At 57.4% G+C, this 18,379-nt stretch overlaps 1 protein-coding gene across 1 annotated transcript; it reads left to right on the top strand.

Annotated features, from left to right (window-relative positions):
• The first annotated feature begins 3,595 nt into the window (after positions 1-3,595).
• On the top strand, positions 3,596-10,425 carry LOC123016759 (pulmonary surfactant-associated protein C-like). The gene is made up of 6 exons (XM_044417358.1): positions 3,596-3,606; positions 5,049-5,184; positions 5,426-5,776; positions 9,307-9,444; positions 9,986-10,147; positions 10,279-10,425. Exons 1-6 carry the CDS (start codon positions 3,596-3,598, stop codon positions 10,423-10,425), a joined length of 945 nt encoding a protein of 314 aa, XP_044273293.1.
• The last annotated feature ends 7,954 nt before the right edge of the window (positions 10,426-18,379 follow it).

Here is an 18,379-nt window from a genome sequence, read left to right as displayed (position 1 = left end):
AAGAGGGCAGACGGGTGCCCAGGGATGCTCTGGGCAGGACCCCAGGGCAGGGCCTGGCGGTGCATGAAGCTCAGGGGAGATCACCTGCATGTAGCCATGCTGAATTCCAAAATGGAAGAAAGGTGGGGTGTCCCCCGGCTCAGAGGCGAAGCCGCTTCTCTGCCTGGAAAGTCAGTACAGATGACGGAGAGGCAGACACACGAGCTGGCTGGAGAAGACCATCAGGCCAGGAAAAGTTGAGGGCGGGAGAAGCAAAGGAAGACCAGACTGAGGTGGATGGATCTCCACCAAGGAAGCCACAGCCTCGAACTTGGGAGGGCAGAGCCAGGCTGCCGGAGGGGTCGCTTTGGAGGGGGCCAGCAGTCTTAGGTGACTGGACTGCGCACCACGGCAAAAGACACGCGGTGGCTCAAGCATGGAGCCCTTCCCACGCAAGGGCTTCTCAGCAGACGAGAAGAAAGGCGTCCTTGGGGGGAAGCTGCAGCCAAACCGTGCCCTCGTTTCTCTGCTGCCTCCCACAGATCGGAACTGGGGCCAGCAGGAATGATCCGCCACCACTGTTTTTACCCCTGCGAGGGGTCAGAGGGGCAGCTCCGGGGACGAGCTGGAGCCTGGGGCAGCCGCAGCACAGAACACCCCATGCGGAGCTTTGTCAGCTTCCTGCTGCTGCTGCAGAACGACGGAGCCATGTCCGGGCACAGGAGATGCTCAGGTTGCGTTGCTGACGAAGGGAAAATGCATAATGGATGGTGCGGAACGGGGATCTTTGCTTGAATCCAGTACGCAGAGAGTCCCGAATGTCGGGAGCTTGGGATGAAGTGCAGACAGCTGGTCTCTAGCCAGTACTCTGACACTGCAATCATACACTTCCCTTCCTCTTCTGCAAAGAAGCCAAGGTGGCTCACAGTCCTTCTCCACTCCATTTTATCCTTGCGCAACAACCCTGTGAGGTAGGTTATGCTGAGAGAGATTGACCGGGCCAAATTCACCCAGTGAGGGAGCCAGTGTGGGGTCAGGGTTAAGGGCGCAGGGCTGGGACTCAGGCGATCTGGGTTCGAGTACCCACTCAGCCACGGAGCCAACTGGTGGCTTTGCGCCAGTCACAAACTCAGCTCAGCCTACCTCACAGGGTTGTTGTTGCGGGGTTCAGACTGAGAGCAGTGGGAGAAGAAGGATATAAACTGCTTTTGAGTTCTTAAAAAAAGGAAAAGGTGGATATAAATCTAATAACTATATAAATAATCTGAACTCAGGACTCTTCGGCCCAGATCTTGTCCCTGCTTTCACCAATTCCAGATGTTTGGGACTAAACCCCCAGCATTCCTGCTGTTAGCCACACTGGACAGGGCTGCCGGGAGTGAACCCCGAAACATCTGGCCCTCCTGCCCAAAAGGAAAACCTGCCTGTGGATCTAGGGCTGGCAGCGCTGGTTCTGATCCGCAAATGCGGGCGTTGCATTCCAGGGGATGTGGATCGGAATCCAGTGAGTCGGTGTGGCATTTCCCAGCCTTCCCATCAAGGACACACAGCTGGCAAGGCAGGGCTTTCAGAGCGGTTCAGAGGTGCTTGGGCTGGGTGAGCAACACAAGGCCGCAGGGAGCACGGCCCTCGGCCACGGTGCAGTGGGAAGCCCTGCGAGGCGCCTGTTCTGGGAGGGCAGCTTAGGAGGTGCTTGTATCCCCGCTTGGCAGAGTGGCCAGCTCCCCGCTCGCCCCGTTCCCAGCCAAGAAGAGGGAGCAATGACGCACTTTGCCCACGGATGTGGCTCTGCAAGAGCGCCGCACCTTCCGCAAGGGACCTCCTTGGGGCTGTTCCCACGAAGCCTTAAAAGCAAGAGCAAACCCGGGCCAACAAGTTGGGCCATCGAGGCCTGGCCTCTTCTCCAAAGGGCGTGTGCCTCAGTGCCCCAGGCAATGCTGCCAGGTAAGTTGGCAGGCTCCAGAGCGCAAACCCTGCACCTTCCTGAGAGCCCTTGAGGCGGAAACTTGGAGAGAAAATGGCCCTTCGAGCACCTGGAACCAGGTGCCAGGTTTTTGAGAGCCTTCGAGCAAAGCACCCTCCCCAAGCCCCTCTGCCCGTGGGTCCCTCTTCTCACCATCATCATCCCAGCCGCTGCTGCTGCTCCTCCCCCTGGGCACCACCTGTTTGCTCAATGGACAGAGAGCTAGTAACCCGTCGGCCAGGTGCATCTGCAGTGGGAAGCAGGGGAGCAATTCCCAGGGCCTTCTGTCAGGGGTGTGGACTCTTCCAGGTGCTCCCCACACCTGCCTTTGGTGCTGGCCACACAAGTGAGCCGGGGGGGGGTGTCTGTGGGTGCTTGTGGGAATGGGGCCACGCTTCCAGCAGCCTCCTTCTGCAGCTGGAGCAGTGCAACCAAAGGCCTCAGGTCCTGCTCACGGGAGAGGAGGACCACCTGTGCAATGCACACCTGTGCAAACGCTCGGCACACTTGCACCCACGGCTGCAAGAAAGCCGACTGCAGTCTGGGGGAATCCGACAGATCCCATCCCCAAAGTAAGTTCCTCACCCATCCCTAGAGAAGAGAAGCAACTGGGCAGTCCAGGCCCAGGAGACGTCCCTGGAGCTGAGTGATGGTGGTTGGAAGAAGAAAAGCTACCAGAATGCACGGGGGAAGCAGCTTAAGAGAAAGGAGACTCCTGGGACACCTTCCTGCCCGGCGCGATCCCAGTTGGCTGCAAGGGAATGGGGAAGGGATGCTTCATGAGGTCCTGAGGCAGGAGAATGTCTTGGCTGGCCCTAGGTACCCGAGCGCACTGCACGGCTAGGCGGGTGCAGTGACGGGGGGAATTCAGCACCTGTCCACAAGGGCAAGCGCAGGAAAGTGGGAGCTGCCACCTCCGTGGGGTGCGTGGACAGCCGACGGTGCTCAGGAGCTTCCTGGGTCGGCCGCAGAACCTCCCCCCGTTCCCAGCCGTCTGGTGCAGCCTAGGCCAGAGGAGAGGTGCCGGTTCTCTGCCCACCCTTCCCAAAGGAGGGTTTGCAGCCTTTTCGTCTGGCGATCCGGCAGAACTTGGCCTGCGGGAAGCACCAAGTCCTGTGCTCTCTTGTCAGGCACTGCCCAAGATGGGCTGAACGGACAAGGGCAGAACAACACGCAACAGACAATAAACATTGTTCTTTTTAAAAACAATGACTACTTAAAATACAGTACAATAACATAACAACAACAGCAAAGCAGAGAAAGAGAGGAGGGGAGGGAGAGGGAGAAAGAAAAGATTTACAGTACAAATGAATTAAATAAATTGATCAGGGCAATTAATAGTTAGAATATATAATACTGATTAGCTTATATACCCCCACACTGGGAACTTCAGTTACATGGTCATTATTTATTATATCTACATATAACATTTGCTTTCTTTTCTTCTTTCCTCTCTGTCAGGAGGACCCCCCCCCCATCCAAAATTGCAGTGAATCATATAATAGATTGTAGCACAAAAAACCTGGACCAGGAGGGAAACCCCAGCCCTGCCCTTTAGCAATTCAGTCAGCACCTCAGAAAAGGCCTTCTAATTCAATGCATGTTCCTATAAGCTTGACCCAACACCACCGTTTCGTGCTTGAAGAATAAACCATGGCGGAGCGGTACGTAATTACAGTGTCAAAAATTCGAGCAGGGCTTGTATGTCGCCAATGATCAAATGAAGCGGAGAGGCTGTGGCCACGTAAGACCGGCAGCAAACCGAATCGATGAAAGCAGAGCCTCGTGACACTTGAGAGACGAGTGCGTTTGTTCTGGCCCACTTCACAACATTGGGAATCGCGTATCTGGGAGTGGAAAATAAAGGAGGGTTGCGATGGGAGCCCCTTCCCTCTCTCAAGCTCAAGTCCCCCCCTTGAAGGTCCACTGGAGGAGGCGCTCCTTTTATTCGGAACATTTTGATCCCTTTGAGGAAGTGGGAAAAGGCCGCTTTGCGGCAGGAGGGGACGCGCTCGTTGCCTGTTTACTTTGGCTCTCTGGAGAGCGGAGAGCAGTGTTTGCCGTTCTCCCAGGTGAGGGGGACAAGGGTCCCGAGGGGCAGCAAGCAAGTGCCCTTACGGTGCCGAAGGGCCTCCCAGTCCTTGGAACTCGGCCCGGAGGGCGCAGGTGGAGTGGAGAGGCAGGTTCTCAAGCGTGAGGAGCAAGGGGACGGCCCGGCGACGTGCCAGCCTCCTCTTCGCCAGTGCAGCCCCCGCCCGTTCCGTTCCACTCCATATACATTATAAATATAAACTGGTGGGCGGAAGGAGGTTATTCAGACAGGCAGGCCATGGAGCTCAACAAGAAGATGGAACTCGTGGCAAAGCAAGCCCGGCTCCCGGCACCGCAGGCGGTGAGTCTCCCTGTGCTGGGACAGCGTCGCTTTCTGACCTTAGATGTTGGGGTGCCATTTTTGATCAGCGGCAGGGGAATCTGAGCAGGGTGCAGAAAAGCGGGGCCACGCTCTTTGGGCTTTTTGGACGGAAGGCACAATTCTCCTTGCCTCTTTCGTGGCCTCCGCATGCATTTGTGGATGGATGGCCACGTCCTGAATCCCTGAACTAAAACCCTTTCCATGAAGCTGGGCAGCAAAGTGTGTAAATTCTGGCGTGTGCGTGTTAGAAATAAGGCCGAGCCCTTTCACTGGGTCTGGGCAAGCTGCAAAGCCCAAAATGAGCGTCATGCCAACAGCTGCGCTTGGAAAAGACGCTTGCTGATGTCCTTTGCCAGCTTTGCTCCCCAGGCAGGGGCCCCCACCGCCCGTCCTGCGTGCCTTTGTGTTGGGCTGAGCAAGCCACCGGTGCTCAACCGACAGTCAACCACACGACCCCGCAGGTGCTTCTGCCAGGAGCAAGGAGGATAAACACTTGGGGAAACTGAGATGCAGCAACTACAGATGGTGGCAGCCACGTTGGGGGTAACCACGAAGGCAGAGATGTGGCCTTCCAGATGTTCTGACTGCTACCTCCTTTCCCTTCCTCCTCGTGGCTAGGGTGGCTACCACTACAGTTGCCCACTAGGCCATTGTGCCTGTCTGTCCTGATCGCACCTTTGTTTCCCCTGGCAGCCCCAGTGTGCTGCTTTTCCCCAGCCAGGCAGCTGTGTGCCAGCCCGCCGACCTGAGCTTGCCACTTTGCGCCTCTGCGGAAGGGGACAGCGGGGACCCCAGGGGCGTGAGCCAAAAGAGGCGCCTGGGCCTTACGGTGCCACGAAATCCTCCGTCGCTTTGGCTGCAACAGATGATGAGGGCAGCCTGCTAGGAGACGCCACCCCTGCCGCTCTCAGGGCTGACTTCACGGGGCCGGCGGGTTTCTTCCGTGTGTCACAAAGGGCCTTCTCTCCCCCCCACCCCTTCCTCTCCCTCCACAGGACTACCAGGCACTGGAGCCGGAGCTGATCGGCTGCTGCCCCTGCCTCCCCTGCCTCCCCGGCTGCTGCGGCTGCTGCCCCTGCTGCCCCGGCTGCTGCCCCTGCTGCCCCGGCTGCTGCGGCTGCTGCCCCGGCTGCCCCGGCTGCCCCGGCTGCGGCTCCTGCCCCGGCTGCCCCGGCTGCCCCGGCTGCGGCTCCTGCCCCGGCTGCCCCGGCTGCCCCGGCTGCTGCCCGCCCAGCTGCGGCTGCTGCTGCCGGATGTGCTGCTCGGTGCCAAGGCTCCTCTGCCGGCTGCCCAAGCTGGCCTGCTGCCCCGTGCACCTGCGGAGGCTGCTGATGGTGGTGCTGGTCATTGTCCTCGTGGTGGTGGTGATTGTGGGGGCCCTCCTGATGGGGATATTCATCGTCCAGGCGCGCACAGAGGCCGTGAGTGTGGTGGGGGCGGGAGCAGGAAGGGCCCCCCGCTGTGCGCGGGCGGCAGGGGGAAGGCGTGGAGCCGCGAGAGCTGCCAAAGCATGTGGTGGCATGGAGGGCTCCTGCTCATAGAAGCATAAAACAGAGAGAGTCAGAAGGGGATCTCCCGGGCCATCTAGTCTAACCCCCGGCACCAGCCGGCTCCACTCACGACATGCCCACCATGTGCACATCCAGCCTGTCCTTGAACACCCGCACCGATGGGGCCTCAATGACCTCCCTTGGAGGCCCATTCCACACCCTCAGGGTCCTAACCGTCAGGAAGTGCTTCCTGGCATCCAAACGGAACCTGGGTTCCCTGAGCTTTGCTCCGTGGGAGCGCATCCTGCCTTCCTCCGCAGGGGAGAACAGGTCTCTGCCCCCCTCCGTGTGACACCCCCTCACATCCCTGTATGTCGCCAACAGATCCCCTCTGAGTCTCCTCTTCTCCAGGCTGAAGAGACCCAGTTCCCTCAGTCTCGCCTCATACGGCATCCCCTGCAATCCGGCCACCAACCTTGTGGCCCTACGCTGCACTGACTCCAACCTGGCTATATCCTTCCTGTAATGAGGGGCCCAAAACTGAGCACAATACTCCAGTTGTGGGCGCACTAGAGTCATATACAGTGGTAGTAACACCTCTCTCCATCTAGAAGCCACACTTCTGGCTATGCAGCCAAGGGTGGCGTTCGCCCTCTTGACCACCGCATCACACTGCTGGCTCATGTTTAGCCTGCAGTCAACCAGCACCCCAAGGTCCCTTTCACAAGTGCTGCTCTCCAGCCACCTGTCCCCTAACCTGTACTTGTGACACCCATTCCTATGCCCCAAGTGCAAGACTTTGCACTTATCCACACTGAACGCCACCCTGTTGTCTCCTGCCCACTTCCATAGCATGTCCAGAACCTTTTGGATCTGGAGTACCTGCTCCTCAGTTGTGGCCACTGCCCCGGTTTTAGTATCATGTGCAAATTTGATCAGCAGACTGTTCACCCCTTCTTCCATGTCATTGATGAAAAGATGAAACAGGATCGGCCCCAGGACAGAGCCCTGGGGGACCCCGCTTGTCACTGGCCGCCATCCTGATGATTTCCCACTGAGGGTTACCCTGTGCTTTCGGTCAGTCAACCATGCCTTAATCCACCGGACAGTGCTTTGGTTTATCCCAAAACTCCTCGGTTTCTCCACCAGGATATCATGGGGCACTTTGTCAAAAGCCTTGCTGCAATCCAGGTAAACCACATCCACTGCATCCCCTCCATCTAGCCACCTCGAAACCTTGTCATAGAATTCCACAAGGTTTGTCTGACAGGACCTGTTTTTGTGGAAGCCATGTTGTGTGGCCGCCAGCTCCCCTTCCCTGTCTAGCATCACTAGATCTCTCTCTATTATGAGCCTTTCCATTGTTTTTCCTACAATAGACGTAAGGCTAACCGGTCTGTAATTCCCCATGTCGCTTCTACTACCCTTTTTGAAGACTGGGACCACTGACGCCACCCTCCAGTCCTCTGGGACTTCACCCGTTCTCCACGAGGTCTCAAAAATGGAGGCAGGCGGGCGTGAGAGGACCCCTGCCAACTCTCTAAGTACTCTCGGGTGTAACCCATCAGGGCCTGGCGCCTTTGTAATGTCCAATGCCCTGAGGAGCCGCTCGACTTCAAGGGGGGTGACTCTAATCTGTGCCCCTAAGTCCCCGGCCTCATCTAATCTCCCATAAAGATCTCCCCCGTCATGCTTTGGGGAGAACACAGAGGCAAAATAGTCATTTAGCATCTGTGCCTGTTCCCTCATATCAGTCACTGGATCTCCTTCCTCCTTATTTAGTGGTCCCACCACTTCTCTCCCCTTCCTCTTCCTATTTACATGCTGAAAGAAGCCCTTTTTGCTGCTCTTGATATTCTTGGCAAGTCTCAGCTCGTAATCAGCCTTAGCCTTGCGAAGAATCCCTCTGCAATGGGCCTCCTCCTCCCGGTATATCCTTTTGTCTATTTCCCCCAGTATCCATTTCCTACGGAGGTTCCTCTTGCGTCTAATCCCTCTAACCACCTCCTTTCACATCCATGACGGCACTCTCCTCCGCCTCCCCACCTTACTGACTAGAGGTACCATCAAGGCTTGTGCCTCCAAAACCTCCCTTTTGAGTGCCATCCACCCCTCCTGAACTCGCTTGCCTTCCCGAAACCTATCCCAGGAGACTTTCTCCAGTCTGGCCTTCAGTTGGCCAAAGTTGGCCCTCTTGAAGTCCCAGCTTCTATGCTCGACCTGCTGCCCGTCCGCAGTCCCCTGATCTCAAAGCAAAGGATGGAGGGATCACTCGCATCCAGGGCTCCCCTAATCTGTACGTCATCTACCAGCTCCTCCCTATAGGTCAAGACCAAGTCAAGAAAGTTTCCCCCCCTCATTGCCTCTCGGACCCTCTGTGTGAAAACCCTCCCTCTATAGCTTCTAGGAAGCGACGTGACCTGGCCGTCACCGCCGAGTGAGTCTCCCGAGTAATATCCGGGATATTGAAATCTCCCATAATTACTGTGTCTCTCCCCCGAGATATCCTTAGAATCTGGCCTGTCAGGACATCATCCAGGGTCTCAAGCTGACCTGGAGGGCTATAACATACCCCCACTGTCAGGTCCCTTTCCCTGTCAAGACCCCTAAGTTTCACCCAGACTGCCTCTACCGAATCCCCATCTGTGCTGCATCCTGTCTCACTGCATCCTATCCCTTCCCTGACGTATAAAGCCACGCCCCCACCTCTCTTTCCCTTCCTGTCCTTTCTAAAAAGGTGATACCCTGCAGCCAGCCAGAGATGCCCTTTTCTCACAGACTCCATTCCATGCTCTCTTTTCATCTTTGGCACCCGAAATGACATGCTGGATTTCGTGGGCACTGAGCTGGCTCTGCACTCTCTGGGCTCTGTGGGGCTCTTTCCCCCAACCCCTTGGGCTTTTTTGAACTGTTGCCTCCTCCCCACCCAGCCTGTGGAGTCTCCTCCCTTTGGACAGGGTGGTGACCTTTGGGATAGTCAGTCCTCTGATCCATAGTTGGAGAATGAATTTGCAAGTAGTTTGCAGATGGACTATGCGCCTCTGAGCATGGACAGATTGCCTCCCCTCTGCTACGTATGTAGCAGAGCGCAGGCTGGGCTATGAGGCAAGGTTTCTCAGTGAGATTCTCACGCTTCAGCAAATTCATCAAATTACTCTCAAATCCAGTAATTAGTCCCCTGGCCCATATCAAACCAATGGAGAAAGTTTTCTCTTAGCTTCATTACCATCAAGTAGATGACCTTTTTTTGGGAGGGGGTGGATTATGCAGGCTCAGCCGTTCCGCCCTGGCTGGCCTTCCCCTTGAAAGTTGCCCCCGCAACACACACACACAAAGGTTCCAGCTGGGCCCCTCAGCGCCCCCCCCCCCCGGCCTGCCTGTGCAAGATGCCGCGATCGATCGTTGCTGCAAGCCCATTCGAGGCCCACGCCTGACCGTGCGCCTTCTCGCTCCCCCTGCAGCTTCTGCAGATGGCATTTGATGGCCCAGAAGGGGGCTGGGCTCAGCTGAGCTTCCCCCTGGAGATGGAAGAAGCGATCACTTTCTACGTGGAGGAGGGAGCCCGTGGCCCAGCCACGGTCGTTTATGATCTCAACAAGGTGAGGCGCAGCGTCCGGGCGGCCAGGCAGGTTTCTTTCGCTCGGGGATGCGGCATCCTGCCACTGGTGCTCAGCAGCCGAAGGCGGAGAAGGTCCGGGTCCAAATTCAACCCTCAAAGGTTGGGTCCATCCTGCCAAATTCCTGGCCGGCTGCTGTGTGCATGGGGATGAGCTGGAGGAACATCTTTCATTCCAGGAGTTGGACCCCTGGTCCAGCTAGCCCAGTCGTGACTACTTCCGGGGGCAGATTCTCTCCAGGAGGTCTTTCCCACTTTTCCAAGCTCCCTGGGAACGCGCCCTCGATAGCCCAGGGCCTTCAAGGTGCGCTGGATCACCCTTCCCATCGGGCTTTATTGAGAGCCATGCTAACACTTACATAATGGAGAACGGGTCGCACATTCCAAGACACAGGCAAAACGCAATTTTTTAAAAAGAATGAAAGAACCATGTTCCTTTTAACATGAAGGCAAGGGAGGTCCTGTGGGATATCAAACATGCTGGAAAGGACAGAAATGAAGAGCTGTGTTCTGTGTGCTCCTAGCTGCTGATCGGCTACAAACCTTCACAAGGCGATACCTGCTACATCACCAGGATGGACAAGGAGAACATCCAAGGCCTGGATGCTGCTGTGAAGGAATTCCAGGTCAGGAGTCTTGCAGGACTCAGAGGCAGCTGTGGAGTGGTCCTGGGAGACACGGTGTCGGTGGGGGAACCGCGGTGGCTGGCCAGCGCTGCAGCTGGCTCACGTGTGGGGAGCCGCGGGGTCGTGTACAGGTGCGGACCTTCCTAGGCAGAATGGCAACATGGTCCCGCCTTGGTTGTCTTCCGCTGCAGACCCAGCCACCCGTCCCGTCCCCCACGCAGAGGCGGGAGAAGAGGCGGGGGCAGCAGGAGGCTCTGCCCTCCTCCCTGGTGGATCGCGCCACCTTGGGTGCCACGCTTAACATCCTCTGCCGTCGTGTCCCCATCCTGTGGGCTTAGGAAGGTGAGTGTGGTGCCGTGGACCCGGCTCATCTAGGCGCTGAGCAAGTATCACTTCACGCCAGAGCATCTTCCACACTGGGCGTGCAAACACCCTCAGGCACATACGTGTGTGCCACTCCGTGCATAGAAGGTTGGTCAAGACTTGCCCAAAGTCCCCGAGCAGCTGATTGTCTTGTCTCCGTCACTGACAAGCCATGGTGGTTTGTTACTATTGTTGGTCTGCCACGTCGTCTGAACTCGGCTGCAGCATTTCAGCATAGTAAGTTTGATCTTAAGAAACCACAGTGAGAAACCATGGTTTGCTCCATGCGCCCTTGGCTCGCTCTGTGGTCTGAGCCCAGAATCGTGGTTTCCATCATCCCGTCATGCAGCTACCACAGAGTCCCATGGAAAGAGTGGACACTCTGTCATCATCCAGCCTCTGGATGCAAACCAAGGAGGAGGGGCAGGTGACTGGCAGGGAGGGCGCTCCAGTGCGGCACTTTGCCCTGGGAGGGAGGCCCTGCTGGGTGGGGAGCCTGCAGACACCTACCGTTTTCCTGTTGTGCGGGATGCTTCCTCCACTGCACTTTCCTTAATTATTACGTTGAGAGCTGGAAAAGCTGCATGTGAATAACACCAGTGGCAACTGTGATTGGCTTGGGCACCGCAGAAGGGATGGCTTGCGGGGAAAGCAGTCTCAGGCTAAAGAGCAAACAAGAGCGATCGCTGCCTTGCTTGCAGGCCAACGGCCTCTCTCCTGGCCCGCCCCGAAGCGCCCCTGCCATCGCGTTTGCTCGGGTCTGAATTCACGGGCTCAGCCTCCTTCCCAAGGTCTCCGGGGGAAGGGGGAACATCTCAGGGGAGGGGTCAGAACGATCGTTGGAGATGCTTGGCAGGGCTGGACCTCCTGCCATAGCTCCACCCCGCGGCCCTGCCCGTCACAGGGAGGCCCCCCCCCCCCCCGGGTGGCACCACGGGGCCCCATCCACCGCCTCCCAGCTGCTCCGCCCGAAGTGCCAGGCAGCTCCCCTTGTTCCCTCCCGAGTCTGAGCCTTGGGCGACCGGGCCCCTTCCCACACACCACAGGAAGACCCCAACTGCCTGCAGCGGCCCCTCCCTCCCTGCGGCCCCTCTGTGGGCTGCCAGCGCTTGGTCCCGTGAAGCCCGTCCTGTGAATGTCTCGCCTAACGTGCCTGCCTGTTGCTGCCTTGCAGGATCACGACAGAAGAATGAGTTCCGCGCCCCTGGACCGCTCCCAAGTGCACCAGGAATGCTGCTTCTCCGGGGCGCTTCTGTGCAGTCCTCGGTGGGGTGGGGCTTCGGTGGGGCTTGTTTCCAGGCGGATCACCCAGCTAATGCAAATAGAGGCTTGGCCAAGCGCAGCTTCGGATGTCAGAGGTGGGCTCCGAGGCAGGAAGCTCACGAAGCACGCTCCTTCTGTTCAGGGTATAATTTTCCCCGCGAGCTGGGCCCACGAAGGCCCGGCTCGAAGGCAGCAGCGGTTTGCTGGTGGGCGATGCATTTGCGGAAGGGCCCTGGAAGGCTCGGGGGCTCTCCCTGGACTGGGGAGATGGGGCCAGGCTCGCAGGGACACGGTGCCAACGAAAGGGATCCCTGATGCCAGCAGCCAGCGTTCCCTGTTCCCGCTGAGCCTCACATTGGCTGGGGGACACGAATCTCCCCACAGCCTCTGGCGGCTAATCCTGGGCAGCTTGGGCAGGAAGGGGCAGAAGAGGCCCCTTGGCTTGGCGAGCATTCCTGCTCCGAGCCCAGATGGAAAGCTGCCTGCCTGCATGTCTGGCTCTGCTACAGGCCAGTGCAGCTCCCCTTCTCTGTCCCCACTCTGCTCTAGGGTGGATGCACCCTGGCAGAAGGACACCCTGGGGACAAGAGTTGCCCTTTCCCACACCGGCACACATAACAGTACCCCAAAGGCCCCTTGCCCCATGCCCCTGGTGAAGGGTGCCTTTGCTTGCTAAAAATCCCGCGATGTTTCGCTCAGAAGGGGGAGAGGGAGGAGGAGGAGGAGGAGGAGGAGGAGGAGGCAGGGAGAGTGCTCTTCCTCATTTCCCAGGTCATTATCATGCCAGGTTGCACTGCAGTGAGATGTGAAAGCGCTTAAATAAATGATGGAAGCCCACTTACACAAACGGAAAGAGGCAGCAGGGCAATCCCAGAGGATGGTAAAAAACAGATGGGAAGATGGCGTCTTTCTTTCCAAGGGGTTCCCACCTGCTGGCAAGCAGCAAATTTGAGAAAAGCCAAGAGATAATAGAATCATAGAATAGCAGAGTTGGAAGGGGCCATGAAGGCCATCCAGTCCACCCCCTGCTCTTGCAGGACACCACATTACACTGTCCCGCTCAAGTGGCTGCCCAGTTTCTCCTTGAATGTCCCCAGTGTGGGACATTCTCTGGGCAGCTGGTCCCACTGTCGTATCCCTCCAACAGTGAGGAAGCTTTTCCTGATGTCCAGCCTGAATCTGGGTTGTTGCAACTTGAACTGATTATTCCGTGTCCTGCACTCTGGCATCAGCAATAAGAGACCTTGACCTTCCTCTTTGTGACAGCTTTTGAGGTCCTTCTAGAGGGACACCATGTCCCCCCTCCGTCTTCTCGTCTCAAGGCTGAACATGCCCACTTCTCTCAGTCCCTCCTCACAGGACAGTGTTTCCAAACCCCGGATCATTTTTGTTTCCCTCTGCTGGACCCTTTCTCATTTACCTGCATCGTTCTTAAATCTTGGTGCCCAGAACTGGACACGGTATTCCAGGTGAGGTCTGACTAGCGAGGGGTAGAGGGGAACTGCTCCTTCTCGTGATGCAGCTAGTTTTCTGCAGGAAGAGATGAGCTGGTAGGCTGGGAGACATCCCTGAGGTGACCAAAGCCGGTCTTGGTTGCCCCACTTTGGCCATGCAGTAGCTTTCCTGAGAAACATTTCTTCCATACTCACTCCTCTTCAGAACGCCTTCCATATTTTTTAAAGGATTCCAGGCCTGGCATGTTGGTGTTTATGTAATGGGCAGTTTTCGTACAGAGGAATGTGAGATCCACTCTGGGGTCTGAGGTGGTACAGTCTGGCGCTAGGCCAATACTCCGATGCCAGCGCAGCCCAAGGAACGCAGACGGCCAGGCTGGGCTGGGCTCGGGGGGCTGGCGGTCCTCACCAAGTTGCATACGATTCACCTGATCATACGGCAGCCCAGTAGCATCTCTGGATCTTATTGCAATCTCTAACGTGCCCCTCTGATAAAAAATCAATGCAGGAAATCAACACCTTCCAATAATATGGAAAGCATAAAAGACTGTCTACACAGAAAATGGGTTGGAATTACCCAGTAACACTTCACTCCAGCTATTAGAACGAGCTGGCATGAGCATGATCCCAGGCTCCCAGTGTGGCAGTTTTCTGGAAGAAGAGAGCCATGTGTGTAAGCAGCCGGCCCGCTTTAGCCGTGGCCTGTGGCAGCTGGTTTCAGGACAGCTGACCTTAAAGATCACAGTGGAATGCGCACGGGGGGGGGGGGGGGGAGACAAGTTGGGTGCCAATTCTCCAAGGTAGTTTTTCGCAGATCTTCACGTGTCCACATAAACTCACCCACAATGCAAGTGCCAGAGGCTTTCCCAGAGAAAATGGCCTCGACCTCTGCACTGGCTGATGCATAAATTACAGCAGGAAAGGGGAAGGGGGCTTATCAAAACCCACCAGTTTCACCCCAGACTCCCAGCCATTCCAACCCATTCATGGGTGAGGGGAGGAGCTTCCCTGCTGTAATTCTAGCAATGTGTTGACCTTCTTAAACAGACACATACCTGCACTGGGATAATGTTCCCAGGTAACGCAGAAGCAGCCAGGCGGCCTGTACTGAACGGGAGCTGCTTGCTAACTAGCAATCTTCTTGCTAAGGAAGCATTTTGATCCTCAGGATGTTCTTGACCTTTGCTTGTCTTTCCGACTGGGGAGCATGGGCATTGGCCATGAGAAGGCGAGAACCGCCTTGTCTTGGTGCGACTTTCTGGGAGTCCTCTGGTGTTGCCTGCAGGGGGCACCCTTGCGCCTGCAATTTGCTTGGAAAACTAAGTGCTCAGCCAGAAGCTGCATCACCTTAATCGCCTAGCTGCTTGCAGGAGCTGACGAGTTTGCCGCATTGTTCAAATTGTAAAGTCCTTTTAAATAAAAGCATTTAAATTAAATGTGCCAAGCAAAGTCGCTTTATTACATTGCAAAGACTGCAGAGACTGGCACAGGATTACAGTGCTGTAAATAAAAATTAAACTTTGATTACTGCTTGCCCTCTTTAGATCCAGCAAGGGAAGAGAACATGAAGTGGCATTAAGAACAGCTGCATTTTGACATATTTATTGCAGATGCCAGAATAGAGGAAGTTTTTCATTATTTATTTTCATAACTTAACCAAATACTGCCTTTAAAACAGCAAAACAAATAGATTATCCAACTGCAGGAAGCAATTTTAAAAATACATTGCCAAGCATTCCAAGTCCCACCCAAGAAGAATGCCCAGGGCTGAAGAAGTGAGTGAATCAATCCAAAAGGTGGTTTTAAAATGCATTAAATAAGGATAATGCTAACATGTTCCAGATGTTTGGTTTGGACATTTAATTTCTCACTGTGCTGAAGTGTGGCAGTTGAAATTCTTTTGGAAAGAAAAGGCTGTGGCTGCAACAGACGATCACAGCAAAAATGCATCTCTCAGCCCCTCTTCAAAGATGTAGAGATCAGTGGGTCACAGCCCACCGCCTGCCAGCTATCAGACCCCCAAATGGAAAATGGAACTGGCCAGCCCCGCTCCTCATGGCCCCGTGGCAGCAACCCCGGTTTCTAGCTGCACAGCAAAAAGCCTGCATCAATGCGCCATTGAGCCTACTCTACGCAAACACCAGACTCCGTCGGGCAGTCTTTCCCCACCTGATGCCCTTGAGATGCAGGGGGCTACAACGTCCCATGTCCCGCAGCCAGGCCCTTGTGCTTTCTAGCCGAATCTGGCCCTTCAGCCCAAACCCATGCCCAGAATGGGAAATGGATGGCGTGCCTCTGAGCATGTGCAGAATGCCTCTCCTCCTGCCACAGCTCCTGCAAGCAGTCTGCACTGAGAAGCAGCCTTCCTCCTTGCAGGGGGCGTGTGGTCCAGCTGGTCTGGTGGGGGGAGGCTGGGAGGGGGGCTCACAGGCCGGCTGCACCCGCGGAGCATCAGCCACACCGCAAGTCCGGGGCCGGGGCACTCTGCCAGGCGCCTTCCTGGCCAGCCCCTCCTCAGCCCCGCATGGGGACACCGGCGGCCAGCAAGGAGAGGGCGCAGAGGGCTGCCGGGCGGGGGCCCGCGGCCGCGTGGCTGTACAGCTCGCCTCCCGGCGCCGGGTCCGACCAGTTGGGGTTCTGGAAGCCGGGCAGTGCCGCCGGCTTTCCGGCCGAGCCCTGCCCGCCCCGCGAGTAGCGGGACCTCCCCAGCGAGCTCAGGCCATACCCCACCGCCGCCCCCGCCGCAGCCGCCCCCGCCAGCTTGGCCCCCCGGCTGCCGCTGCCTGGCGAACTCTGCCCGCCGCTGCCTCTGGGCAGGGAGTGGAAGCTCCCGCGGGAGGACCCTCGGCCTTTGCCGCCGCCGCGTCCTCCTCCGCCCCGGCGGCCGAGGGTGGCCTCGCTGAGAAGGGCGAGCAGGAGCAGCGCCGTCCAGCACCAGGCGGCCCGGGCCGTCCTCATGGCGCCGAGCCTGGAAGAGACAAAGCAGGGGATGCACGGGCTGTTCAGGCCTGGCATTGTGCGTGGAAAAACAGGAAAATGCGGTCGTGACCAGCATCGTCACAGGGGGCTTCCTGATCATGCCATCACACCGCCCCCACCCTGTGCCCCTCCCTGGGTGTGGGACCCCCACCTGGAGGCCAAGGTCCAGCCCATCTGCCCCACGTCACACCCGATCCTAACGGTGTGCCCACCCCCATTCGCACTAGATGTCTGCATTTGAACCAAGCCTTTCCCAGCTGGCAGCCCTCGGCTTGTGCCAAATCGCAGCTCCCATCATCCCCAGCCCGCATGGGAAGGGCTGCTGGCCAGCAAGAAAGCAGCATTGGAAATCCAGTCACGCCTGGTTTGAGGGCCAGAGCCCCCGCCTCGCGAGGGGCGCCTCGGGCAGCAGCTTCTGGGCATGGTGAAAGGGCGGCAGGGCGCTTGTTCCTGGGCCCAAGCCCCTTGCAAGGGGTCACGGGGGTGACTGGGCTGCTGGGGGGGCCGGTGCTAGCCGGCTGCACTTTGCACTTGCGAGCTCCACCTGGCGGTGCCACGGCCAGAAGCGCTGTGTGAACCCAGGCGGGCAGGTTGCTCGTGGGTGGGAGACCAGGCTCCCAGTCCAGGCCGCTCGGGGTTGCAGCCAGCCTGGACCCTCAGCCTCTCGGAAAGGCCCCACAGAAACCCGGACAGACTTGGCTCTCCAGGGGGACTCGGCAAGTGGCTTCCCACAGGGTGCGGATCTCTGGCTGGCAGCTCTCCAGCCTGCCCTCCCGGTCAGGAAGGCCCTGCTGGACCCAGGCCACTTTCGTGATGAGATGGCAGAACGTTCTGGGAAGGGCTGCAGAACAAAGCGGGTGGAACTGCTGAGCAATCGGCCGGCCGGCCGGCGTCCCACACACACCCCACGCTGCTCATGCGAGCGGTTTGCACAAAAGCCGGAGCCCCAGCAGAGAAAACAGCCCCTTGTTCTGCTGCAGCCAAAAGCAGCGCAGGGTGTCCAGCTCAGCAACTCCGCAGCACGAGGCCACGTGTGCCCGGGGCCAGCAGCCTCCTGCTAGGTGGAAGGGAGGAGCGACCCAGGCGGGGGGGAGGGGGTCCGAGAAGTGCCGAGGTCTGGAATCGCCCTTGTCCAACAAGATAAAACCTCAGTTCCCCCTTGCCCCATGCCCGCCCCCAAATTGCCTGAGAATGGAACTGGCCGGATCTTACACATCACAACAATTTGGAAACACAGAAGCAGAGCAAGTCAGGAGGGGTCTCCTGGGCCATCTAGTCTGACCCCCGGCTCCAGCCGGCCCCACTCACGACATGCCTACCATGTGCACGTCCAGCCTACCCTTGAACACCCGCACCGATGGAGCCTCAGCCACCTCCCATGGAGGCCCATTCCACACCCTCAGGGTCCCGACTGTCAGGAAGTGCTTCCTGGCATCCAAATGGAGCCTGGGTTCCCTGAGCTTTGCTCCGTTGGAGCGCGTCCTGCCTTCCTCTGCAGGGGAGAACAGGTCTCTGCCCCCCTCCGTGTGACACCCCCTCACATACCTGTCTGTCGCCAACAGATCCCCTCTGAGTCTCCTCCTCTCCAGGCTGAGAAGACCCAGCTCCCTCCATCTCTGCTCCTATGGCTTCCCTGCAAACAGGCCACCCTCCTAGTAGCCCATCGCTGCACTGATTCCAACCTTCTGCCTAAACTGGGCTGCTGAAGACCAGGAGTCGGTTTTTGTGTGGGCAGGCCTGTGGGGCAGGTTCTGGTACTGATGGCAATCCCTGCTCTGAGCCACAACAAACACACACATACAAAAGCACAGCTGGATTTTAAGCAAGCAAGCAAACAAACAAATCCACCGTTGGGCCTAATTTCTAGCCTGACCAAAACAACACAAAATATGGAGTAGAATTTTAAGTTCTGCAGAACTCTTGATCGGGCTGGACTTGAATGGGGGAAAGGGGAGTTCGGGAAGAAGAGACCTTGGCTTGGGTTGAAGCAGCAAAGCCTTTAGTCATGATCTGAAAATGATGAGACTGCAGACTTCGCACAACTGGGTTGTGCGGGCTATTTGAACCCCGATCTCCCCGATTCATGACTTGGTTTCCCCGCAGTGCCCTTCCCCAGAGCTCCTGGAAAAGGCAGGCTAGAACCTCCCTGGAAAGTGGGATTTCCCCCAGAAAGTTCTCCGCTTGCCCCCATATCCCACGAGCTCCCCTGCACCACGGGAAGTTACCTCACCGA

This window comes from Varanus komodoensis, unplaced genomic scaffold (assembly GCF_004798865.1).
Source record: "Varanus komodoensis strain SLA01 unplaced genomic scaffold, ASM479886v1 scaffold88, whole genome shotgun sequence".
NCBI classification, from domain to species: Eukaryota; Metazoa; Chordata; class Lepidosauria; order Squamata; family Varanidae; genus Varanus; species Varanus komodoensis.
Note: the sequence above shows the minus strand (reverse complement) of the source record. Positions and strands in the feature narration are given on the sequence as shown.